This window comes from Euleptes europaea, chromosome 18, assembly GCF_029931775.1.
Source record: "Euleptes europaea isolate rEulEur1 chromosome 18, rEulEur1.hap1, whole genome shotgun sequence".
NCBI classification, from domain to species: Eukaryota; Metazoa; Chordata; class Lepidosauria; order Squamata; family Sphaerodactylidae; genus Euleptes; species Euleptes europaea.
In genome coordinates this window covers 18,792,672-18,818,671 of record NC_079329.1, presented here as the reverse complement: position 1 = coordinate 18,818,671, position 26,000 = coordinate 18,792,672, and the positions used below count along the sequence as shown (strand labels likewise).

At 40.5% G+C, this 26,000-nt stretch overlaps 4 protein-coding genes across 4 annotated transcripts; all 4 read left to right on the top strand.

Annotated features, from left to right (window-relative positions):
• Positions 1-1,460: 1,460 nt before the first annotated feature.
• LOC130490695 (olfactory receptor 6B1-like) lies at positions 1,461-2,441 on the top strand. Its single transcript, XM_056864506.1, has one exon. The coding sequence runs from the start codon at positions 1,461-1,463 to the stop codon at positions 2,439-2,441; it is 981 nt and encodes a 326-aa protein (XP_056720484.1).
• A 4,863-nt stretch (positions 2,442-7,304) lies between these two features.
• LOC130490694 (olfactory receptor 11L1-like) lies at positions 7,305-8,255 on the top strand. The gene has a single exon (XM_056864505.1). It carries the CDS (start codon positions 7,401-7,403, stop codon positions 8,253-8,255), a length of 855 nt encoding a protein of 284 aa, XP_056720483.1. The 5' UTR covers positions 7,305-7,400.
• Positions 8,256-14,638: 6,383 nt separating this feature from the next.
• On the top strand, positions 14,639-15,646 carry LOC130490693 (olfactory receptor 6F1-like). Its single transcript, XM_056864504.1, has one exon. It carries the CDS (start codon positions 14,639-14,641, stop codon positions 15,644-15,646), a length of 1,008 nt encoding a protein of 335 aa, XP_056720482.1.
• A 3,070-nt stretch (positions 15,647-18,716) lies between these two features.
• Positions 18,717-19,667, top strand: LOC130490692 (olfactory receptor 11L1-like). The gene has a single exon (XM_056864503.1). The coding sequence runs from the start codon at positions 18,813-18,815 to the stop codon at positions 19,665-19,667; it is 855 nt and encodes a 284-aa protein (XP_056720481.1). The 5' UTR covers positions 18,717-18,812.
• Positions 19,668-26,000: the final 6,333 nt, after the last annotated feature.

The window sequence follows — 26,000 nt, the reverse complement described above, 5'->3', positions numbered from 1 at the left end:
GCCACATTCTATTGAGATTTTAATGGGAATTAGTAGGTTTGCCTGTTGATAAAATCTATTGCTTCACTGCAATCAGCAATGGAAGAACAAGATCAATAGATATTGCCAGATGTTCACTGTGCAGAAGACCACCATCAATGCCTCAAGAATTGTCTAGGCGGAAATTGTGATGTATTACGTCCTGGACTGCCAGTGACACAATGACTTCTTTGTAAATTACATTTGAGTTCATTTGTGTGTTGAACACCCAAAGACATCATTTGGTTTGTGCAATCATTTTTGACAACTGCAGTCATTAAACATACAGAGTGTTCTGGACTTGAAGGTAAGACTCCTTTATAACCAAAGTGCCTGCTTGATCCACAATTTGAAGAAACCAAAATACATAGGCATTATAATGCTCATGCAGATTTTATTTCAATGCAGTTCCAATTCTGTTTAAAGGAGCTGACAGTAGCACAACCCTCCCACTTGCATGGGAGATAGAAAAACTTGAGGATTATAGGCCAGTCATGGATCCCAGGTTTACCTTAAGAGGTATACAAGAGAGGTGGCTTCTGTTTCACCAGGATTTGCCAGCACACCAGCTGAAGAGAGGGAGGATGTTATTGTCCTGGCTTCATTAATAAAATAAGAACATGAATTGCTGACCAAGGGTTAATGTTTATGACCCCTAATCTCTTTCTTACACACATCCAGATTTCTTTGTTCATCCCACCTTATACTTCATGAAAGATTCCATCTGTATTGAGTTCTGAATTTCAGCAAATGGTCTGGGAAAAACAGTGTAGGGCAGAGTATCAAACTGATTTGTTACATGGGCCAGATATGACATAAATGTCACTTGGTTAGGCCGGGCAATGTGTACCATAAAATTTAATGCCAGGTACCAGGGATACAAAATTTATAGAAGACACAGGCAATGCCAAATAAGGATATATATATATTTGTTAAAATACAAGCATGCTTAAAACAATAACACTCTTAAAGAATTTTGTTTCATTTATCAGTCTTTGATCATTGACACATTAGAACTGGGGGAGGTGGCTGCTTCGGCTGGTGAGCCTGCAGCAGACACACTAACCCAGATTGGGACTGGGGGGGATGAGGCTGGAAAGCCTGCAGTGGACTTGCCAGTCCACATCGGGAGCAGGGGAGGGGGTGGCTACCTCAGCTGGCTTGTGGGCCGGATGAGAGCCCTCAAGGGGCCAGATGCAGGCCTCGGGCCTTATATTTGACACCCATGGTTTAGGACTCCTGTTCAGTCAGGTTCATTCCCTAAAAAGAAAAAGAATCAGATCATTCATTTAAGGCATTTGCTGTGACACTAGACCAGACTGTGAGTCAGTGTTGAATGTTTGAATGGTCCTCATTGAAAACAATATATCTCCTTGTGAATACAGACATGTATAGAATACTCTAGTCTAAATATGTCTGATTTTTTTCCTGCTGTTTCTTAGATGCACCTGGTAAACCTAGAAGGAAGAAACCAGTCAGCTCCAGTGGCATTTATTCTCCTGGACTTCAATACTGAAGATCTACAGATTTTACTGTTTATACTCTTTCTAGCTGTTTACCTTGTAACAATGGCAGGGAACATCCTCATTGTGATTCTAGTAGCATTTGATCCACATCTTCACAACCCCATGTACTTCTTCCTGGGGAATCTTTCATGTTTGGAGACCTGCTACAGTTCAACTATCCTGCCGAGAATGCTATTTGGTTTTCTGAGTGGGGACAGAACTATATCTGTTCCTGTGTGCCTTGCACAATTGTACTTATTTAGTTTTTTTGCAGCCACTGAATGTTACTTTCTAGCAGTAATGTCTTATGATCGTTATTTAGCAATTTGCAAACCATTGCATTATGCTATGCTCATGAATGGCAGGATTTGCATCCTGTTGATTGCTGTGTCCTGGATATGTGGATCTCTGGGTAGCAGCATCGTAATATTCTTGGTGTCTCGGATGAATTTTTGTGGACCCAACAAAATCAACCATTTCTTCTGTGATTTGACCCCAGTGGTCATGCTTTCTTGCAATGATACTCATTTGGTTGAAATAGCAGCCTTCATAATCTCCTGTATAGGCACTCTGCCCCCACTTCTGATCACCCTCACCTCTTATGTCTGCATAATCAATAACATTTTAAGAATCCCATTAACTACAGGGAAACAAAAAGCCTTCTCCACTTGTTCTTCACACCTCACCGTAGTTTCATGCTTCTATGGGTCTTTGATGATAGTCTATGTCTTACCAGACATCAGCTCGGTGAGTGAGGTGAAGAAATTGTTCTCTCTGTTTTACACACTTCTCACTCCTCTGCTGAATCCACTCATATACAGCTTGAGGAATAAAGAGGTAAAGGAAGCAGGGAGGAAATGCTTCAGAAAGCTTCACAGGCTTAAAATCCAGAAGAGAAGGAGCAAAAGGAAGCTTTGACAACATTGACTTCTCAATCTGAATGTTTTACAATGGTTGATTATTAATGAGCTAACTTGAAAATGGTCTACCTTGCTATTAGTTCACTGGTCTTGATTACTGCTTGTATTCTATCCCTTAATCACCCATTGCATCTGTCTTTGGATCATTCAATGTGCAGATATGGTTTGGAGAGTGGCTGTGGGTCAGTGGTAGAGCATCTGCTTGGCATGCAGAAGGTCCCAGGTTCAATCCCCGACATCTTCAATTAAAGGGACTATGCAGGTAGGTGATGTGAAAGACCCCTGCCTGAGACCCTGGAGAGCTGCTGCCGGTCTGAGTAGACAATACTGACTTTGATGGACCAAGGGTCTGATTTAGTATAAGGCAGCTTCATGTGTTCATGGTTTGTCTAATGAAAAGATAAATATCTATTTCAGTCCACAGTACATAAGAATCTGTACAGATGTATGTGAATCAATGAAAATTGAATCATTGACGCACTACAGAAAGTAAGCTTAGATGTCATGCAGTCATTCAATTTATGCCAACTGAATTTTTAATAGTGCTCACAATGACATCGACAAAGAGGCATGGAGGCATGAACATCCTGGATATCATCCTCCGTAAATGTGAAGTGTTTTGTTGTTATCAGGGTGAGATTGTATTTATTCTATTGTATGTATTGAATTCTAAACTGGTTCCACTGGATAGTATTTGTTTTATAGAATTGTAATTATATTAGGGCTGTTGAAAAAACTTTTTTGGGAAAATTTGGATTCGGCAAAATCTGGCCTGTTTTGATCCAGGAAATGTCAAAGTCTGAACTCCTCCGTTTCGGTTCCGTGGAATTCGGTGCGAGTTTTGAGTTGGGGAACAAAATTCGGCCGAAGCCGCCCCCCCCCTTCCCAGGGCTCCCAGGAAAGTGGGTGGGTGGCACTTTGAACTGCTCCGTGCTGCCATAGCTGGCAGCACGAAGCAGTTCAAAGGCCCCCCCGCCCTTCTTCCCGGGACTCCCGGGAAACCGGGCGATGGGTCTTTAAACTTTAAGCTTTAAAGACCCACCGCCCAGTTTCCCCAGGAGTCCCGGGACCCGGTCCATCTGGGCCTGAGCAGCCCCACCACCACAAACAGAATGCAGGAGGCAGGGAGGGATCCAAAGGGGCCCAGGAACAACGAATCCTCCCCTTACTGGCAGGGTTTTCCTTCTTGGCAGGCTCAGCGGCAGGGAAGGAGGCAGCCCTCAAAGAAGCCCGGTCAGACGGGCAGAACCCAGAGGAAGGGACCGGCCAACGTGACTCCAACACGACCGGCCAACGCAACGCCATCCGAGGGTGGCGCAACAGCAGGAAGAGAGCCCAGGAGAAGCCGAGGCTGGAACGCAGCCAAGCGGCGGGGAGTCGAGCGACCGTGGTGTCACAATCAGCCTCAAAGGCAACCGCCTGCCTCCCAGCTGACAAGCGGGTGGGCGCATCAAGGATGGGGGTGCCCCAGCCCGTTGCCCCGGCAATAGTCCTGCCGCCCAGCTGGCAGGGACTCCTGGGAAGGGGGCGGGGGTCTTTAAACTGCTCCATGCTGCCAGCCCAGGCAGTGTGGAGCAGTTTAAAGACCCCCGCCCCCCTTCCTGGGAGTCGCTGCCAGCTGGGAGGCGGGACTATTGCCAGGGTAACGGGCTGGGGTGCCGTCACACCCCCATCCTTGATGCGCCCACCTGCTTGTCAGCTGGGAGAAGCCCCCACCACCACAAACAGAACGCAGGAGACGGGGAGGGATCGAAAGGGGCCCAGGAGCAACAGGGTAAACCTCGGGACAAGACCCACTGCCCGCTTTCCCAGGAGTCCCTGGAAGGGGGGCAGGGGGGGGTCTTGAAACTGCTCCACGTTGCTAGCCCAGGCAGTGCGGAGCAGTTTAAAGACACACCGCCCGGTTTCCCAGAACTCTTGGGAAAAGACTCTCTGGAAAAGGCAGGTTCGGGGAACGCCAAACCTGCTGAACTTATTCGGCGATCGCCCGAACTCACCAAATTCAGCTAGTCATTTTCCCGCCTTTTTTGAATTCGGTTCGTCCCGAACTGAAAACCGCCAAATCGGGGAAAATTCGGCTGTTTTTTCAGTTTGGACGAACCGAATCGACAGCCCTAAATTATATTGTTTTTACATGATGTTAGCCCTGAGCCCGGTTTGCTGGGGGAGGGTGGGATACAAATATATTAATGTTATTGTTATTGTTATTATTAACAACAAGAACAAGAACAACAAGAGGTAATAAATCAGAAGGGGCCACAAATCAATGGTACACTTGATTTTCCTGCCAACCATCCCATCTTAAATCCCAAACTTCTTGACAGCTGAAAGGACCCCTGAGTACCTGAAAGAACTGCTCATAAATGGGTCAAAAAGAATAGTGATCTCTACGTTATACATTTTAAGAAGAGACTGGCAGGGATCAGGCCAGGTTTTGTAGGGTGGTGTGTAATGCAAGGAAGGCCAAATCGAGTCATATTATTACTCCAGTTCTTGACGGGGACTCACGAGCCTATCAGTTAGCGTACCAAGGATATTACTTGCACTTGTTTATTATTGTATGTAATTGAATTTTTAATCATTTGTATATTTGTATATTTGATGTTGAGATGTGCAATTGCTGTAGAGCCTTGAATTTTAAATTGGTTTTGGTCTATTGACTGCAATAAATGAATGATGATGACAGGGATCAGCAGCTTAGCACTTGGACAGTGATATCCACTAGACAATTATACATCCTCTGAAGGGAATATATGTAAACATCAAAACTATTTCCTTGTACTGCCACAAAGAATATATTTCCCTACAAAAATGAAGTTCAGCTGTACTACATAATATTTTCTTGGAAGAGTATAAGCATTTTCCTTACTGCATTTACAAAGATGGCCAAGGAGGTCCTCACATGAATGCCAGGAGAGAAAAAATCAAAATTAATGCATACAGTTTCACTTTCGGGATAACATAAGAGAAGAAGGGAGCTTTTCTTATATCTACCACATTATATTTATTAAATGAAGAAAGGGTGATAAGCGACAGAAGAACATGAGCCAAGACAACTTCTGTAACATTTGGTAATGACCACCCAGTGTAGACTAGATCCTATTCATAAAGGTATGCAAAGAGAAAGACATGAACAAATGAAGCTCACTTACACTGAATCAGACACTTGGTGCATGAAGATCAGTATTGTCCACTCAGAGTGGCAGCAACTCTCCAGGGCATTATGCAAAGATCTTTCGCATCACCTGTAGCCAGACTCTTTAACTGGAAATGGCAGGGATTGAAACTGGGGACTTCCACACACCAAGCTCTACCACTAAGCCATGGTCCATTCCATGACTACAAATGACAATCAAGATTTATCTCTAAAGTAGTTCATTTTGCAATGAAAAACAATGCTATTCAGCTACCAAAACCTTAGGTGGAAATAAAGGTGTCAAAAATGACAAAGGAATCTACCAATCGGCTTCTAATCCATTTAATCATTGCAATTCCTGGTTTAGTTATCATGTACTTTCAGGCTTTGGGTTTCATGAATTTCCTCCTAAGATTATTTGATGATTGGTGGAACACAACCAGTTTTTCTTATGGTGAATGATAGACAGGCCACTTTTGATCAGAAAAAAGGCCATTCTAGAGTTTTGGAACTTCATGTATGAATGGAACATGGGATAGTGGCTGTAGTGAGAAGTAATGTTGGACCAGTTTCAGGAACATATCTGGCAAAATGCAACCCAGTGTTTTCTATTCGAATTTTCTTGGGCACGCTTGTCCCTATTCTCATTTTGTCACTAATTATTTTTCTTTTTTTCTGCAATTTTTGTTCGAAGATCCCACTAAAGCCACTAATTTCCCTCATGATTTCACTATTGTCTTCTCCATAGTCATGTCCCATTGCGATTTCCTGAGGATTAGTGATTTGCCTATTTATAAAACCGATTGTTTCACTGCTATCAGCAATGGAAGACACAAGATCCATAGATATCGCCAGATGTTCCCTCTTCCACAAGATCGCCACCAATGCCTCAAGAAATATCCAGTTGTAAATTCTGATGTATTATGTCCTGGAATGCCAATGACCCAATGGCTTATTTGTAAATTGCATTTGAGTTCATTTGTTTGTTGAACACACAAGGAAATCATTTTGTTTGTGCAATCATTGTGACAACTGTGACTGTCAAGCAGAGTGTTCTGGACTTTAAGGTAAGGACTCCATTATAACCAAAATGTTGGGTTGATCCACAATTCGGAGAAAGCAAAATACTTAGGCATTAAAATGCTGATACAGATTTTATTCCAATGCAGTTCCATTGGATTCTGTATAAAGGAACTGACAGTAGCACAACCCTCCCACTTGCATGGGAGATTGAAAAACGTGAAGATTCTAGGCCAGATATGGATCTCAGGTATGACTTCAGAGGTATAAAAGAGAGGTAGCTTCTGTTTCACCAGGATATGCCAGCACACCAGATGAGGAGAGGAAGAAAATCACTGTCCTGGCTTCTTTGACAAAATAAGAAAACATTTTTTTTGGCCAAGGGTTGATGTTTATATTCCCCACTCTCTTTCTTACACACATCCAGATTTCTGAATTTCAGCAAATGTTCTGGGGGGAAAGTCTAGGACTCTTATTCAGGCAGGCTCATTTGTTAAGAATTAACATAGTGAGAGATTTCATTTAAGGCATCTCCTGCGGCACTAGACCAGACTGCGGGTGAATGACGCATGTTTGAAAGGTCCTCCTCATTGGAAAAAAATACCTCATTGTGAATACAGATATGTATAGAATACTCTAGCCTAAATATGTCCTGATTTATCTGCTGGTTCATAGATGCACCTGGTAAACTTAGGAGGAGGAAACCAGTCGGCTCCGGTGGCATTTATTCTCCTGGACTTCAATACCGAAGATCTACAGATTTTACTGTTTATACTCTTTCTAGCCGTTTACCTTGTAACGATGGCAGGGAACATCCTCATTGTGATTCTAGTAGCCTTTGATCCACATCTTCACACCCCCATGTACTTCTTCCTGGGGAACCTGTCCTGTTTGGAGACCTGCTATAGCTCAGCTATCCTGCCGAGAATGCTGGTTAGTTTCCTGAGCGGGAACAAGACCATTTCTTTCAGCGCATGCCTTGCACAACTGTATTTTTTTGGGTTTTTCGCAACCACTGAATGTTACCTTTTAGCAATAATGTCATACGATCGTTATTTAGCAATATGCAAACCGTTGCATTATGCTATGCTCATGAATGGCAGAATTTGCATCCAGTTGATTGCTGTGTCCTGGATATGTGGTTCTCTAGGTATCAACATCCTAATATTCTTGGTGTCTCAGCTGACTTTTTGTGGACCAAACAAAATCAACCATTTCTTCTGTGATTTCACCCCAGTGGTCATGCTCTCTTGCAATGACACTTATTCGGTTGAAATGACATCCTTCATACTCTGCTCTATAGGCATTCTGCCCCCACTTCTGATCACCCTCACCTCTTACATCTGCATCATCAATAGCATTTCAAAAATCCCATCCACTACAGGGAAACAAAAAGCCTTCTCCACTTGTTCCTCACACCTCACTGTGGTATCTTGCTTCTATGGCTCTTTGATGACGGTCTATATCTTACCAGACATAGGCTCACTAAGTGAGGTGAAGAAACTATTTTCTGTGCTCTACACACTTCTCACCCCTCTGCTGAATCCACTCATATACAGCTTGAGGAATAAAGAGGTAAAGGAAGCAGTGAGGAAAAGCTTCAGGAAGCTTCACAGACTAAAAATCCAGAAGAGGAGGAGTAAAAGGAAGCTTTGAGAACGTTGACTTCACAATTTATCATGGTTGATTATGAATGTGCTCACTTGAAATGTGTTGTTTTGTCTCATGGGAGCAGGAATCTTGAAAATGGTCTGCTTTTCTACTAATATTCTGGTCTTGGTTACTGCTTGTATTCTATCCCTTGATCATCCATTGTATCTGTCTTTGGAGCATTCAGTGTGCAGATATGGCTTGTCTCATGAAAAAAGGAGTATCGTCTTTGGTCCTCTGTATGTTAGACTCTATACAGATGAATGTGGATCAATTAAAATTGACAATTAATGATTGTGGCAAAAAAAACCTAAGTTTAGATATAATCTAGTCATTCAATTTTATGCTACCTGTTGTTATTATTGTTTGTTTGGGTGGTGGTTTTCTGTTTGGACAAATAATTAAAGGTATGTTAAAAATTTCATTCTAGCTGAATTTTCAATAATGTTCACAAAAACTGACAATAAATCAGGAGGGGCCACCACTCAATGCTACGCCTGATTTTTCTGCCAACCACCCCATCTTAAATCCCCAACATCTTGAGAGCTGAAAAGACCTCTGCCTGCCTGGAAGAACTGCTTATAAATGGGTTAAACAGAATAATGATCTCTGTGTTATACAGTTTATAAAGAGAGCATGACAGGACTCAGAGGTTTAGTGCTTGGACAGTCATATCCACTAGACCATTACATGTCCTCTGAAGGGAATATTTGTAAGCATCACAGCTATTTACTGGTACTGCCACAAAGAATATCGTTCCCTACAAAAACAAAGTTCAGCTGTACCATATAATATGTTCATGGGAGAACATAACCAATTTCCTTACTGCATTTAAAAAGGTGGCCAGGGAGTTCCTTCACATAAATGCAAGGACAAAAACTGAAAAATTCATGCATACTGTTTCACTTATGGGATAATGGAACAGAATAAGGAAGATGTGGTTATATCTATCACATTATAATTGCTATATGAAGAAAGGGTGATAAATGACAGAAGAACAGGAGGCAAGACAACTTCAGTAACCTTTGGTAATAACCACCTAGTGGAGACTTGGTCCTATTCATACAATTCATATAGGTATGCAAAGAAGAACACATGAAGCTACCTTACACTGAATCAGACCCTTGGTCCAACAAGCTCAGTATTGTCCACTCAGACTGACAGCAATTCACCTGGGTCTTATGCAGAGGTCTTTCACATCATACTTTAACTGGAGATGCCAGGGACTGAAACTGAGAGCTTCTGCATGTAAAGCAGATGGACCACCAGTGGAACATGGAATCTTCCATGACCACTGTGATGGACCGGAGTCTGTCCTGACCCTGAAGGGAGAAACATCCACTCAGAGGAGCCCGTAGAAGTGCTGTTCCAATATCCAGTCACCTTTCAGAAGGGGAATTGAAGGTTGAAGGGAAGCACAGAAGGAGTTAGTTGAGCCCTGCCTCAGGTAGAGAAAGCCACAGCTCAGGTCTTCTTCAGGAAAAGAACTGACAGTGTGAGAGGTAGCTCTGCCTGTTTGTGTGGCAGAGAGGTTTGGCTCTATTTCTAGGACAGAATAGAGTACCCAGTTTATTAAGCCTGTCTCTGGTGATGAGCAGACTGCATTTTTAGTCTGACTCTTCTGAAAGAGCAGGTTGCTGTGGGTGGAATCCTGAGTGTGTATGAGGGGATCCCACCTAGAGGTTAATCACTGATACCCTGTTTGTGTCTGAAAGTGTTAATGAAAATCTAGATTACTCAACAAAGCTATAACTGATCTAAGTGCCTCAACCAGGTTTCTCCTTTGTCAGCCTGGAGACCTCTGCTGTTTTTCTGTTCCTTGAAACTATCTTGTAAATAAATACATCTTCTTTGTTGTTTCTGTTCAAAACCAGCCTCAGTGATCTCCTTAAATAACTTGCACACTACATATATTTATCTCACAGAAGCGAACCCAAAACCTATACATTTGCTACCATTAGAACACCTGGTAACTGAGGGAAAGGTTCATAATCAAAAACAACCCTAGATCCCAGAAAGTCTTATAAGGCTGTGTAAGTACACTCAGCAGGAAAAGTTGAGGTTTTGTCACAACCACAAATGTCAATGAAGATTCATGTCTAAAGTAGTTTATACTACAATGAAAGACAATGCTACTAAACTTCCAAAACCTTTGATCGAAATAAAGGTGCTAAAAAAATGACAAAAGAATCTACCAATTGGATTCTAATCCATTTAATCATTGCAATCTCTGGTTTAGTTGTCATGTTCTTTCAGCTTTGGGCTTCATGAATTTCACCCTAAGATTATTGGCAATTGGTGTGAAAGAACCTGCTTTTCTAGAATTCATTGGAAGTTCGTGTAGGAAAATGAATACATGATCAAAGAAGCTGCCTTATACTGAATCAGACCCTTGATGCACCAAGATCAGTATTGTCCACTCAGACTGGCAGCAACTCTCCAAGGCATTATGCAGAGATCTTTCACATAACCTGTTGCCAGACTCTTTAATTGGAGATGGCAGGGACTGAATCTGGGAATTTCTGCATTCCAAACAGATGTTCTTCCACTGAGCCACAGTCCCTTCCATGGCTCCTTTTGGAGGGAAATAAAGGTGTTAAAATGACAAAAGAATCTACCAATTTGCTTCAAATCCATTTAATCATTATAATCCCTGTTATAATGATATGTCATGTACTTTCATGCTTTGGGCTTTGTGCATCTCCCCCTAAGATTATTGGCAATTGGTGGTATCCAACCAGCTTTTCTGGTGGTCAACAAAGATGGAGGGGTCCTTTTTTGATTACAGAAAGGCTATTCTAGATGTTAGTGGAACATCATATAGGAAGGCCATATGGATAGGGGCTATAATGAGGAGTAATGTCGGGCCAGTTTCAGGAAAATAGCTGGCAAGATCCAATCCAGTGCTTTCTATTCTTGTTTTCTTGGGCATTCTTGTCGCTATTCCCATTGTGTCTGTAATTATTTCCTCTTTTGTTCAATAAACTTTGTTAGAAGATCCCACCAAAGCCACTAATTTCCCTTATGATTTAACTGTTGTCTTCTCCATAGCCACGTCCCATTGAGATTTTTATGGGGATTAGTAGACTTGCCTGTTGATAAAACCTATTACTTCACTGCAATCAGCAATGGAAGATACGAATAGATACAATAGATATTCCCTATTACTATGTATGGTTGTGAAAGCTGGACAGTGAAGAAAGCTGATAGGAAGAAAATAGATTCCTTTGAAATGTGGGTTGGAGAAGAGTGTTACGGATTCCGTGGACTGCCAAAAAAACAAATCAGTGGGTTATAGATCAAATCAAGCCTGAACTGACCCTAGAAGCTAAAATGACTAAACTGAAGCTGTCGTATTTTGGTCACGTCATGAGACGACAAGAGTCACTGGAAAAGACCGTCATGATAGGAAAAGTTGAGGGCAGCAGGAAAAGAGGAAGACCCAACAAGAGATGGATTGACTCAATAAAGGAAGCCACAGCCTTCAATTTGCAAGATCTGAGCAAGGCTGTCAAAGATAGGACATTTTGGAGGACTTTCATTCATAGGGTCGCCATGAGTCGGAAGCGACTTGACGGCACTTAACACACACACACACAACCAGATGTTCACTGTGGCACAAGACCACCACCAATGCCTCAGGAAATGTCCAGATGGAAATTGTGAAGTATTGTGTCCTGGACTTGAAGGTAAGGACTCCTTTGTAACCAAAGTGCCTGCTTGATCCACAATTCAGAGAAAGCAAAATGCTTAGGCACTATAATGATGATACAGATTTTATTTCAATGCAGTTCCAATTCTGTATAAAGGACCAGACAATGCTTAATAGCACAACCTTCCCACTTGCATGGGAGATTGAAAAGTTGAAGATTCTAGGCCAAATATGAATCCCAGGTATGACTTCAAAGGTATACAAGAGAGGTGGCTTCTTTTCACCAGGAACTGCCAGCACACCACCTGAGGAGAGGGAAAAAGTTATTGTCCAGGCTTCATTGATAAAATAAGAAAACAAGTTGCTGATCAAGGGTGGATGTTTATCTTCCTCAAGCTCTTTCTTACACACATCCAGATTTCTTTGTTCATATCACCTTAAATGTCATGAAAGATTCCATCTGCAAAGAGTTCTGAATTTAAACAAATGGTCTGGGAAAAACAGACTACGATTCCTGTTCAGAAAGGCTGATTTCTTAAGAATAAAAATAATTAGAGCATTCATTGAAGGCATCTGCTGTGACACTATAGCAGACTACAGGTGAATGTTGCATTTTTTTTAATTTTTTATTTATTTTATAATAGGGGGGTACAAAAAGGAAAAAAAGGGAAGGATAAACCATTTGAAGTACAAAAACAATATAACAATTTAATTTAGAAAATAAACTAAATCAATCAAGTACAATATCACATTACCAGCTAGTACAAATCAAATGCAGTATAATATATCTTTTAAAAAAAAGTAATTATAAAAATATGGAAATCATTCAAATTATCTAAGTGTTACACGTTAAAAATATAACATATAAAAGCTCGGAATTTGCTATCAATTAATTGAAACATATTAAATAAAGCATTGCCAGTTATTCATATTCGCACTAGTCAATATACGACGTTTGTCTGATTAACTTGAGGTCATATAAGTATAAAATGATTCCCACTTTTCATCAAACTGTTCTGTAAGTTCGTTAGAGATTGGATTTAGCAAAAAAGTCATTTTGGCCATACTGGCATAGTCCAACAGTTTTTCTTTCCAATCTTCTATTTCGGGTATTTGCATTTGCTTCCAAGTTCTTGCTAAAACCATTCTGGCTGCCGTAGTGGCATACTTAAAAACATCATGGAACTTCAGGGGCAAATTTGGTGGCACCATACTAAGCAAGTAGTATTTAGGGTCTAGTGTAATCTTTGTTTTTATTATTATTTGTAATTCTCGATGGATCTTTTTCCAGAACATTTGTAATTTAGGACATGTCCACCAAACATGGAAATAGGAGCCGTCCATATCTTGACATTTCCAGCAAACGCCTTTTTTTCCAGGGGAGATCATCTGTGAAACCATATTTGGAGTCAAGTACCATCTATAGAATGGTTTATACCAATTTTCTTTCACTTCTTGGGACACAGTATATTTCAGTTCAGAGGTACAGATTTTTTCCCATGATTCCATAGTGACCATCCCAAAAGGAGTTTGTAAATTTTTCCTAGTAAGTGGGTATCATTTTTAGATATTATCAATTCGAATTCTGTCTTCTCGAAATGGTCAAGGATATGAACAATCTTTTTGTAGATTAGACCTCAGTTGAAAATAGGTCAGCCAGTTGAGCTTTTGGAATTTTTCTTGGAGTTTGTTTAAACTTTTAATTTCTCCTGTGGGCTCTATCATACCGTTGTAGGTAAAGTGAACGGCCGTTTTCAGTTTAACCTTGTCATGGTAAGCTTCGATTGGAGACATTATAGATGGTGGAGAAGGACTGATTCTTTTTTTTATATTTATTCCATACTTTCAATATTGCCATTTTAGTGTCACAATCTTCTAATACTTTTTTCTTTTGAATTGTTGTTGTAGAGTCCCACAAAACTTTATGGAATCCTTGTCCAAAGTCCGCTCGTTCTAAAATAATGTGTCTGTTTTTGGGATATTTTATCCATTCTGCAATCCAAGTTAAACAGGCAGCATGATAGTATAGTTTAAGATTAGGCAATGCCAAACCACCTCTTTTCTTTGCGTCTTGCAAGACTTTAAATCTAATTCTTGGCTTTGTCGCATTCCACACAAAACGATTAATTTGTTTTTGCCAGTTTTCTATTATTCTATCTGGTATATAAATCGGAAGGAATTGAAATAGAAAGTTTAGTCTTGGGAGTACATTCATCTTTATCACCGATATCCTTCCCAACCAGGAAATATTCATTTTGGACCATGAACTCAGGTCCCTTTCTATTTCTCCCCAAGTTTTCAAGTAGTTTGACCTTAGAAGTGTCCCATTTTGTGATGTTGCATTTTTGAGTGGTCCTCATTGGAAAAAAACATGCCTCCTTGTGAATATATCAATCCATCCGTCCGTCCATCCGTGCATCCATCCATCCATCCATCCATCCATCCATCCATCCACCTGTCTGTCCATCTCTCTCTCTCTCTCTCTCTCTCTCTCATCTATCATCTATCTATCCATCTCTCTCTGTGTGTCTGTCTGTCTCTGTCCGTCCGTCTGTCTGTCTGTCTGACTGTCTGTCTGTCTGTCTGTTTGTCTGTATATCTATCTATCTATCTATCTATCTATCTATCTATCTATCTATCTATCTATCTATCTATCTATCTATCTATCTATCTATCTATCTATCCAGATATAATACAACAGTCTAAATATGTCCTGATTTTCTGTGCTGGTTCTTAGATGTACCTGGCAAATTTAGAAGGAGGAAACCAGTCCGTTCCTGCGGCATTTATTCTCCTGGACTTCAATACTGAAGATCTACAGATTTTACTGTTTATACTCTTTCTAGCTGTTTACCTTGTAACGATTGCAGGGAACATCCTCATTGTGATTCTAGTAGCCTTTGAACCACATCTTCACAACCCCATGTACTTCTTCCTAGGGAACCTTTCCTGTTTGGAGACCTGCTACAGTTCAACTATCCTGCCGAGAATGCTATTTGTTTTTCTGAGTGGGGACAGAACCATTTCTGTGAGTGCATGCCTTGCACAATTGTACTTATTTGGTTTTTTTGCAGCCACTGAATGTTACTTTCTAGCAGTAATGTCTTATGATCGTTATTTAGCAATATGCAAACCATTGCATTATGCTATGCTCATGAATGGCAGAATTTGCATCCAGTTGATTTTTGTGTCCTGGATATGTGGATCTCTGGGTATCAGTGTCCTAATCTTCTTGGTGTCTCAGTTGACTTTTTGTGGACCTAACAAAATCAACCACTTCTTCTGTGATTTCACCCCAGTGGTCATACTCTCTTGCAATGATACTCATTTGGTTGAAATGGCAGCCTTCACAATCTCCTCTATAGGTACTCTGCCCCCACTTCTGATAACCCTCACCTCTTATATCTGCATCATCAACAGCATTTTAAAAATCCCATCCACTACAGGGAAACAAAAAGCCTTCTCCACTTGTTCCTCACACCTCACAGTGGTTTCATGCTTCTATGGCTCTTTGATGGTTGTCTATGTCTTACCAGACATCAGTTCACTGAGTGAGGTGAAGAAATTGTTCTCTCTGTTTTACACACTTCTCACTCTTCTGCTGAATCCACTCATAAACAGCTTGAGGAATAAAGAAGTAAAGGAAGCAGTGAGGAAAAGCATTAGGAAGCTGCACAGACTTAAAATCCAGAAGAGGAGTAAAAGAAACTTTGAGAACATTGACTTCACAATTTACAATGGTTGATTATGAATGTGCTGTTTTATATCTCATGGGAGCTGAATCTTGAAAATAGTCTGCCTTCCTTCTAATATTCTGGTTTTTGTTGCTGCTTGTATTCTGTCCCTTGATTGTCTATTTTATCTGTCTTTTGATCATTCAAAGTGCAGATATGGTTTGTCTCATGAAAAGACAAATATCTCCTTTTGATCCACTGTATATAAGAATCTATAAAGATGAATAGGAATGAATGAAAATTGACCATTAATTTATTATTGTAACACAACGAAAAGTAAGCTTAGATGTTTTTCAGCCATTAAATTAGTGATAGCTGAATTTTCAATAGTGCTCACAAAAACCTCAGCAAAGGGGCACAAACACCCTGGATAGCATCCCCCCTAAATGTGGAGATTTTTGGTGCCATCAGTGGGGAATTGGATTGTATGTATTGAATTTTAACTTGGTTCTACTGCATGGTATTTATTTTATGGAACTGTAATTATGATGTTTATAGATGATGTTAGCTGCCCTGAGCCTGATTCGCTGGGGTAGGGAAGGATACAAATAAAATGTATTACTACTACTACTGCTGCTGCTGCTGCTGATATTATTATTATTATTATTATTATTATTATTATTATTATTATTATTAACAAGAGGCAATAAATCAGGAGGGTCTTCATGATACACCTCATTTTCCTGCCAAGCACCCCATCATACAAGCCCTCTGCCTACATGGAAGAACTGCTTATAAATGGGTTAAACAGAATAATGATCTGTCTTATACAGTTTCAAAAGAGAGAGTGACAGGACTCAACAGCCTAGTGCTTGGACAGTCATATCCACTAAACCATTACACTTCCTCTGAATGGGATATTTGTAAACATCACAACTATTCCCTTGTACTGCCACAAAGAATATCTTTCCCTACAGAAAGATTATTTCAGCAGTACTACACAATATGTTCAAGGGAGAGTATAAGCATTTTCCTTACCACATTTACAAAGGTGGCCAGGGTGGTCCTCACATCAATGCAAGTTGAAAAAAAGAAAAGAAAATTGATGTGTAATGTTCCACTTACAGGATAATATAACAGAAGAAGGAAACTTTTGTTATCTCTACCACATTATATTTACCATATGCAGAAAGGGTGATAAATGACAGAAGAACATGATCCAAGTGTAAACTTGGACCTATTCATACCATTTATATAGGTATGCAAAGATGAACATATGAACACATGAATCTACCTTATACAGAATCAGACCCTTGGTCCACCAAGATCAGTATTGTCCACTCAGACTGGCAGCAACTCTCCAGGGTCTTATGCAGAGGCCTTTCACATCACCTGTTGCCAGACTCTTTAACTGGAGATAGCAGGGACTGAAACTGGGAACTTTTGCATGCCAAGAAGATGCTCTACCACTGAGCCATGGTCCCTTCCATGACCACAAATGTAAATCAAGATTCCTCTTCAAAATAATTCATACAATGAAGGACAATGCTATTCAGCTACCATCAATTTGGATGGAAATAAAGGTGTTAAAAATGACAAAATAATCTACCAACTTGCTTCAAATCCATTTAATCTTTGTAATACCTGGTTTAGTTGTCATGTACTTTCATGCTTTGGGCTTCATTCATGTCCCACAAAGATTATTGGCAATTGGTGGTATCCAACCAGCTTTTCTGGTGGTGAACAAAGATGGAGGCGTCCATTTTGACCACAAAAAAAGTTATTCTAGAGTTCATTGGAACTTCATTGTAGGAAGGCTACATGGAATAGGGGCTATAGTGAGGAGTAATGAAGGGACAGTTTCAGGAAAATATCTGGCAAGATCCAACCCAGTGTTTTCTATTCTTGTTTTCTTGGGCATGCTTGTCCCTATTCCCATTGTGTCTGTAATTATTTTCTCTTTTGTTCAACAATCTTTGTTAGAAGATCCCACTAATTTCCCTTAAGATTTAACTGTCGTCTTCTCCATAGCCTCGTCCCATTGAGATTTTCAAAGGGATTAGTAGGTTTGGCCGTTGATAAAACCTATTGTTTCACTGCTATCAGCAAAGGAAGACACAAGATCAGTTGATGTCGCCAGATGTTCACTGTGCCACAAGACCACCACCAATGCCTCAAGAAACTTCCAGAAGGAAATTGTGATCAGGAGTGCTGGAGTGCTAGTGACACAATGGCCTCTTTTTAAATTAAATTTGAGAACATTTGTGTGTTGAACACTCAAATAAATCATTTTGATTGTGAAATCATTTTGACAACTGCAATCATTAAGCGTACAGAGTGTTCTGGACTTGAAGGTAAGGACTCCTTTATAACAAAAGTGTTGGCTTGATCCACAATTTGGAGAAACCAAAACATTTAGGAATTATAATGCTGATACAGATTTTATTTCAATGCAATTCCAATTCCATATAAAGGAATTGACAATACTTAATAGCACAGTCCTCCCACTTGCATGGGGGACTGAAAAACCTGAAGATTCTAGGCCAGTAATGGATCCCAGGTATTACTTCAGAGGTATACGAGAGAGGTGGCTTCTGTTTCACCAGGATTTGCCAGCACACCAGCTGAAGAGAGGGAGGATGTTATTGTCCTGGCTTCATTGATAAAATAAGAACATGAATTGCTGACCAAGGGTTAATGTTTATGATCCCTAATCTCTTTCTTACACACATCCAGATTTCTTTGTTCATCCCACCTTATACTTCATGAAAGCCTGCAGTGGACTTGCCAGCCCAGATCAGGAGCAGGGAAGGGGGTGGCTACCTCAGCTGGCTTATGGGCTGAATGAGAGCCCTCAAGGGGCCCTATGCGGGCCTCAGGCCTTATATTTGACACCCATGGTTTAGGACTCCTGTTCAGTCAGGTTCATTCCCTAAAAAGAAAAAGAATCAGATCATTCATTTAAGGCATCTGCTGCGACACTAGACCAGACTGCGAGTGAGTGTTGCAATGAATGGTCCTCATTGAAAACAATATATCTCCTAGTGAATACAGACATGTATAGAATACTCTAGTCTAAATATGTCTGATTTTTTTCCTGCTGTTTCTTAGATGCACCTGGTAAACCTAGAAGGAGGAAACCAGTCGGCTCCAGTGGCATTTATTCTACTGGACTTCAATACTGAAGATCTATAGATTTTACTGTTTATAGTCTTTCTAGCTGTTTACCTTGTAACAATGGCAGGGAACATCCTCATTGTTATTCTAGTAGCCTTTGATCCACATCTTCACACCCCCATGTACTTCTTCCTGGGAAACCTGTCCAGTTTGGAGACCTGCTATAGCTCAGCTATCTTGCCAAGAATGCTGGCTAGTTTTCTGAGTGGGGACAGAAGCATATCTGTTGCTGCCTGCCTTGCACAGTTGTATTTATTTGGGGTTCTTGCAGGCACAGAATGTTACTTTCTAGCGGTAATGTCTTACGATCGTTTTTTAGCAATATGCAAGCCGCTGCATTATGCTATGCTTATGAATGGCAGGATTTGCATCCAGTTGACTGTTGTGTCCTGGATATGTGGATCTCTGGGTTGCAGCATCGTAATATTCTTGGTGTCTCGGTTGAATTTTTGTGGACCCAACAAAATCGACCATTTCTTCTGTGATTTGACCCCAGTGGTCATACTCTCTTGCAATGATACCCATTTGGTTGAAATAGCAGCCTTCATAATCGCCTGTATAGGCACTCTGCCCCCACTTCTGATCACCCTCGCCTCTTATGTCTGCATCATCAATAACATTTTAAGAATCCCATCCACTACAGGGAAACAAAAAGCCTTCTCCACTTGTTCCTCACACCTCATCATAGTTTCGTGCTTCTATGGCTCTTTGATGATAGTCTATGTCTTACCAGACATCAGTTCACTGAGTGAGGTGAAGAAATTGTTCTCTCTATTTTACACACTTCTCACTCCTCTGCTGAATCCACTCATATACAGCTTGAGGAATAAAGAGGTAAAGGAAGCAGTGAGGAAATGCTTCAGGAAGCTTCACAGGCTTAAAATCCAGAAGAGAAGGAGCAAAAGGAAGCTTTGACAACATTGACTTCTCAATCTGAATGTTTTACAATGGTTGGTTATTAATGAGCTAACTTGAAAATGGTCTGCCTTGCTACTAGTAGTCTGGTCTTGGTTACTGCTTGTATTCTATCCCTTAATCACCCATTGCATCTGTCTTTGGATCATCCCATGTGCAGATATGGTTTGGGGAGGGGCTGTGGCTCAGTGGTAGAGCATCTGCTTGGCATGCAGAAGGTCCCAGGTTCAATCCCCGGCATCTCCAATTAAAGGGACTAGGCAGGTAGGTGATACGAAAGACCCCTGCCTGAGACCCTGGAGAGCTGCTGCCAGTCTGAGTAGACAATACTGACTTTGATGGACCAAGGGTCTGATTTAGTATAAGGCAGCTTCATGTTTTCATGGTCTGTCTCATGAAAAGATAAATATCTATTTCAGTCCACTGTACATAACAATCTGTACAGATGTATGTGAATAAATGAAAATTGACTATTAATCATTGATGCACAACAGAAATTAAGCTTAGATGTCATGCAGTCATTCAATTTATGCCAACTGAATTTTTAATAGTGCTCACAATGACATCGACAAAGAACACCCTGGATATCATCCCCCCTAAATGTGAAGAGTTTTGTTGTTATAATGGTGAGGTTGTATTTATTGTATTGTATGTATTGAATTCTAAACTGGTTCCACTGGATAGTATTTGTTTTATAGAATTGTAATTATATTGTTTCTGCATGATGTTAGCCCTGAGCCCGGTTTGCTGGGGGAGGGTGAGATACAAATAAATTAGTGTTATTGTTATAGTTATAGTTATTATTAACAACAAGAACAAGACCAACAAGAGGTAATAAATCAGAAGGGGCCACAAATCAATGGTACACTTGATTCTCCTGCCAACCATCCCATCTTAAATCCCAAATGTCTTGACAGCTGAAAGGACCCCTGAGTACCTGAAAGAACTGCTCATAAATGGGTTGATTGATTGATTTTATTATTACGGCAATAGCCAGATATGATACAAACCTTTTCAGTAAAACCAATTACATAATAAAAATCTCTATATTACTCCATACTATTACTCCAGTCATACAATTACTCCAGTTCTTTTTTTTCTTTTTTTTAACTTTTTGTTATTTTATTTATATGGTTGGAGGGTACAGGAAAAGAAAAAAGGAAGGGGTAAATGTTATCATTGTAAAAACAATACAGTATTGTTAAATGATTTCTGATAAAACATAATTACAGAATATCTTTAGTTTGTCATACTTGCATCAGACTGCTTTCTAATGTTTTAAAAATTCATATTCTGCTTGGCAGTTAGTTAAGATAAGAAAATATAGTACAAAGTTTGTAATAATGTTTAAACATACTTCGTTTAGATTAGCTGCATTTCATGTAAGTATAAAAGGATGCCCACTTCTCCTCAAATTGCTCAGTGGATTCACTAGGTTTAGGATTTAATTCAAAAGTCATTTTGGCCATGGTTGCATATTCCAGAAGTTTTTCTTTCCAGTCATCAATTTCAGGTATGTGAGGTTGTTTCCAGGTTCTTTTGTAGCATATTTGAAGACGTCATGCGATTTCAAAGGTAAATTTGGCGGCACTATACTAAGTAGATAAAATTTAGGATCAAATGTAAACTTCATATCTAACATCGTCTGTAATTCCCGATGAATTCTTTTCCAGTATAGTTGTAGTTTTGAACACGTCCACCATACATGAAAGTAAGAGCCGTCTGACTCTTGACATTTCCAACATGCACCTTTTTTCCCTGGAGTTGTCATCTGGGAAAGCATATTAGGAGTCAGATACCATCTGTAGAAAGTTTTATACCAATTTTCTTTCACTTCTTGACAGACAGTATATTTCAATTCGGAAAGACAAAGTTTTTCCCATAGATCCATATTGATCATTTCTCCGAAATTTTGCATCCACTTTATCATATTTGTTCTGAGTCGGTTGGGGTTTGCTAGGGCCTTCTTCTGGAGAATCTTCAGAGTCTTTTGGAGGAGTGTCTTCTAGAGTTTTTATTTCTTCAAGTAAGTCTTTTGCTTGAAGTTGGTTATGGATTATTCTTTTCCCTTGCAGCAAGGAGATCTCTAATGAATATGGAATAAGCCAACGAAACCTAATTTGTCGTTTAACCAATTCTTGCTTCAAATCGTTGTACTCTTTTCTTTTTGTTAGAACGCTTCTCGGAAGATCAGTTAGGATCTGTATTGAATTCCCTTCCCAGATCAATGGATCGTCTCTTTGTGTCTTTAGCAGCAAATCTCTGGTTCTTTTGTGAACAAATCTCACCAATATATCTCTTGGTTTTTTATACTTAGTGGCGTAAAATGAATTTATTCTATAACAGAATTCCAAGAGAGTATCGTCTTCTTCAAAATCGTAATTATCATGGAGTAGTGTCCTAATATCTGATTCTAGGGTTTCTTTCCCGAAGTGTTCAGGAATCCCACGAAATTTAATGTTCTTGTCCCTAAGCTTCACTTCGTGAGCGTCAGCTTTGATTGAAAGATCTTGAATTATTTTTGATTGTTCCAGAGGTTCTGTAGTATGTTGTGTTACTGATGTCTCGATTTCGTCTTGCTTCTGTTTAATTTTGACAATTTCTTGAGAGTTGAGTTCAAGTTTCTCTTCAACTTTGGAGATACTTTGAAGCACCTTCTGCTCCGAGTCTTGTATTGATTTCTGTAAAGAAGTTTTCATATCCAATATCATCTCCTGTGTACGCAGAAAGAAGTCCTGACTTTCTTTGGCCATGACCGAACTTTTATTTTTTTTGTCCTGTGGAGTCTCTGATGTAGACTTAACTTTTTCAACATTAACCTCTTGTTCTTCTTCTTCGGAAACTACAAATTCTTCTAGAAATTTTTGTTGTTGTTTGCCTTTCAACTTCTGGGATTGTCGGTGAGCAAAGCTTGTAAATCTCTTCCTCATAGTATTCAAAAGGAACCTGAGAATATGTCACTTCAAATTACACACCCTAATAATTGTGATTGTTCTATTCAATCTCCCTCCCACCAAGCGTAAAAGACAAATATATTTAATTCTAACAGTTGATTACTATACTATGAACTCGGTATGCTTAATCAAGTCACCTAATAATTTATATAATTTCAGTGATAATCAACAATAAAATTAATCAATATTTTTTAAAAAGGAGGTTAAATGGATTCGTGTATAAAAAAAAAGTCTATGGCAGTTCATTTTTTATCTCCCTTTGTAGTTCAAAACATGATTATCAGTGATGTATTATTTTAAAAATTAGTTTATCGTTGTAAGGTAGAATAAACAGTCTCAATCAGGTGTATGGGTGAAAGGGTTAACTGCAGTTGATCCGGAAACCACAAGAGGGCAGCAAAGCGTTCATTGATTCTTACAGCAGAAGAAACGAAAGTTAATTTTAACAATCAGACTCCATTTTTTTTCCTTCGCACCATTCCAAGTCCGTTCCAAGTCAGAAGCCTTGCAGCAGAAAAGTGAAAAAAAAAAAAAAACAAATGATGCTGGGGGCGCGGAGCTAGATCCAATAGCAACGTTGCAATTCTGGGGGGGGGGGTCAGGAAAAAAGCAGGAAGGGTACCGGAATGTCTGGCCGGAGCTGCTGCTACGCCACCGCGCCGCCGCCGCCTCTTTGCCCGGTCTCCTACAGCCCGCCCTGCCCCCGTCCGTCCACCCGCACCCGGGTGGGCCAACAGGACCAGGGCAGCCGCACAGAGACCTGCGATAGATTCCGGGCACGGACTCTCGGGAAGAAGGTCTCAGCTGCTTCCAGCTCGTAATATTCAGCCACGAGAAGCTTCCCCCCCTCCTCTCTACTCCCGTCGGATTATCTTCGCTCAAACGCGACCCCCTCTAGCAGGTAATCAAATTTGGTTCAGAGTTGAAATAGGTTCTTAGATTGTTATAATACTGGATTGTTTTTATGTTGTTAAAAAAGAATTATTTGGAGAACGGAAGTGGGGGGGAGGGAAAAATAGGGCGGACGGCCGCCATGGTCTCAGTGGACTCACCCCAGAACGCTTCCTTCTTCACCAGACGCACATCAGCGTTTTGCTGGCAGTTGGACCCCCGGAGTTGATCCGGGGGGGCTTTATGGAGGTTCTCTCCTATATGGCCCACTCCCCCCAGGCCTGGGGGGGGTCTCCACGGAAGCAGTTGGGAAGCGGCGAAAAGCTCGCGTCTGGCAAGCTCAGTCTCCGCCCGGAAGTCCCATTACTCCAGTTCTTGACGGGGACTCATGAGCCTATCAGTTAGTGTACCAAGGATATTACTTGCACTTGTTTATTATTGTGTGTGATTGAATTTTTAATCGTTTGTATACGCTCTATGGGTTTGTATATTTGTATATTTGATGTGGAAATGTACGATTGCTGTAGAGCCTTGAATTTTAAATTGGTTTTGGTCTATTTACCACAATAAATTAATGATGATGACAGGGATCAGCAGTTTAGCACTTGGACAGTCATATCCACTAGACAATTACACATCCTCTGAAGTGAATATTTGTTAACATCAAAACTATTTCCTTGTACTGCCACAAAGAATATCTTTCCCTACAAAAAATGAAGTTCAGCTGTACCACATAATACGTTCATGGGAAAGTATAAGCAATTTCCTTACCGCATTTACAAAGGAGGGGGCAGGGATTTCCTCACATAAATGCGAGGAGAAAAAATGGGGGGGAATACATAGTGTTTCTCTTATGGGATAACATAAAAGAATAAAGATTTTGTTATAGCTACCACATTATTTTTACTATATGGAGATCGTTTGATAAATGACAGAAGAACATGAGCCAAGAGAACTTCAATAACATTTGCTAATGACCACCTAGTGTAGACTTGGTCCTATTCAGACCATTCATATAGGTATGCAAAGATGAACACATGAACACATGAAGCTGCCTTATACAGAACCAGACCCTTGGTCTACCAAGGTCGGTATTGTTCACTCAGACTGGCAGCAACTCTCCAGGGTCTTATGCAGAGGCCTTTTGCATCGGGGACAAAAAATCCCAACTTCTCATATACACTGATGGGATCTGTGCTGGCAGCAACAGACCAAGAAAGGGATCTTGGGGTGGTAGTGGATAGCTCAATGAAGATGTCAACCCAGTGGGAGGCTGCTATAAAAAAGGCAAATTCCATGCTGGCCATAATTAGATGAGGAATAGAGAATAAAACTTCTGATATCATACTGCCCTTGTACAAATCTATGGTGAGACCACACTTGGAATGCTGTGTACAGGTCACCACACCTAAAAAAGGATATTACAGAGCTTGAGAAGGTGCAGAAAAGAGCAACCAAAATGATTAGGGGACTAGAGCAACTGTCCTATGGAGAGCGGTTAAGACGCTTAGGGCTGTTTAGCTTGGAAAGAAGGCGGCTAAGGGGAGACATGATAGAGGTCTATAAAATTATGCATGGTTTGGAGAGAGTGGCAGGGAGACGTTTTTCTCCCTCTCCTATAATACTAGAACACGGGGTCATCTGCTAAAGCTGGAGGTTGAGAGATTCAAAACAGATAAAAGGAAGTATTTTTTCACACAACGCATAGTTAAATTGTGGAACTACCTGCCCCAGGATGTGGTGATGGCTGCCAGCTTGGAGGGCTTTAAGAGGGGAGTTGACATATTCATGGAGGAGAGGGGTATTCATGGCTGTTAGTTGGAATGGCTACTAGTCATGCTGCATACCTATTCTCTCTAGTATCAGAGGAGCACGCCTATTTTGGGTGCAGTGGAACACAGGCAGGATGGTGCTGCTGCACTCGTCTTGTTAGTGGCTTCCTAGAGGCACCTGGTTGGCCACTGTGTGAACAGACTGCTGGACTTGACGGGCCTTGGTCTGATCCAGCAGGGCCTTTCTTATGTTCTTATCGCTGATTGTCAGACTCTGAAATAGAGGTGATAAAAAAAATGACAGTAGATTCTACCAATTGGCTTCTATTCCATTAAATCATTGCAATCCTTTGATTAGTTGTCATGTACTTCCAGCCTCCGGCTTCATGAATTCCCCCCTAAGAATATTGGCAATTGATGGGATCCAATAAGCATTTCTGATGGTTAACAATGGTGGAGAGGCCCCTTTGGACCCCAAAAGGGCTATTCAATGGTTCATTGGAACTTCATGCATGAAAGCCACCTGGAATAGGCCAGTTTCAGGAAAATGTCTGACAAGATCCAACCCAGTGTTTTCTATTCTAATTTTCTTGGGCATGCTTGTCAGTATTCCCATTGTGTCTGCAATGATTTTTGCTATTGTTCCATAATTTTTGTTAGAAGATCCCACTAAAGCCATTAATTTCCCTTATGATTTAACTGTTTTTTCCCCCATA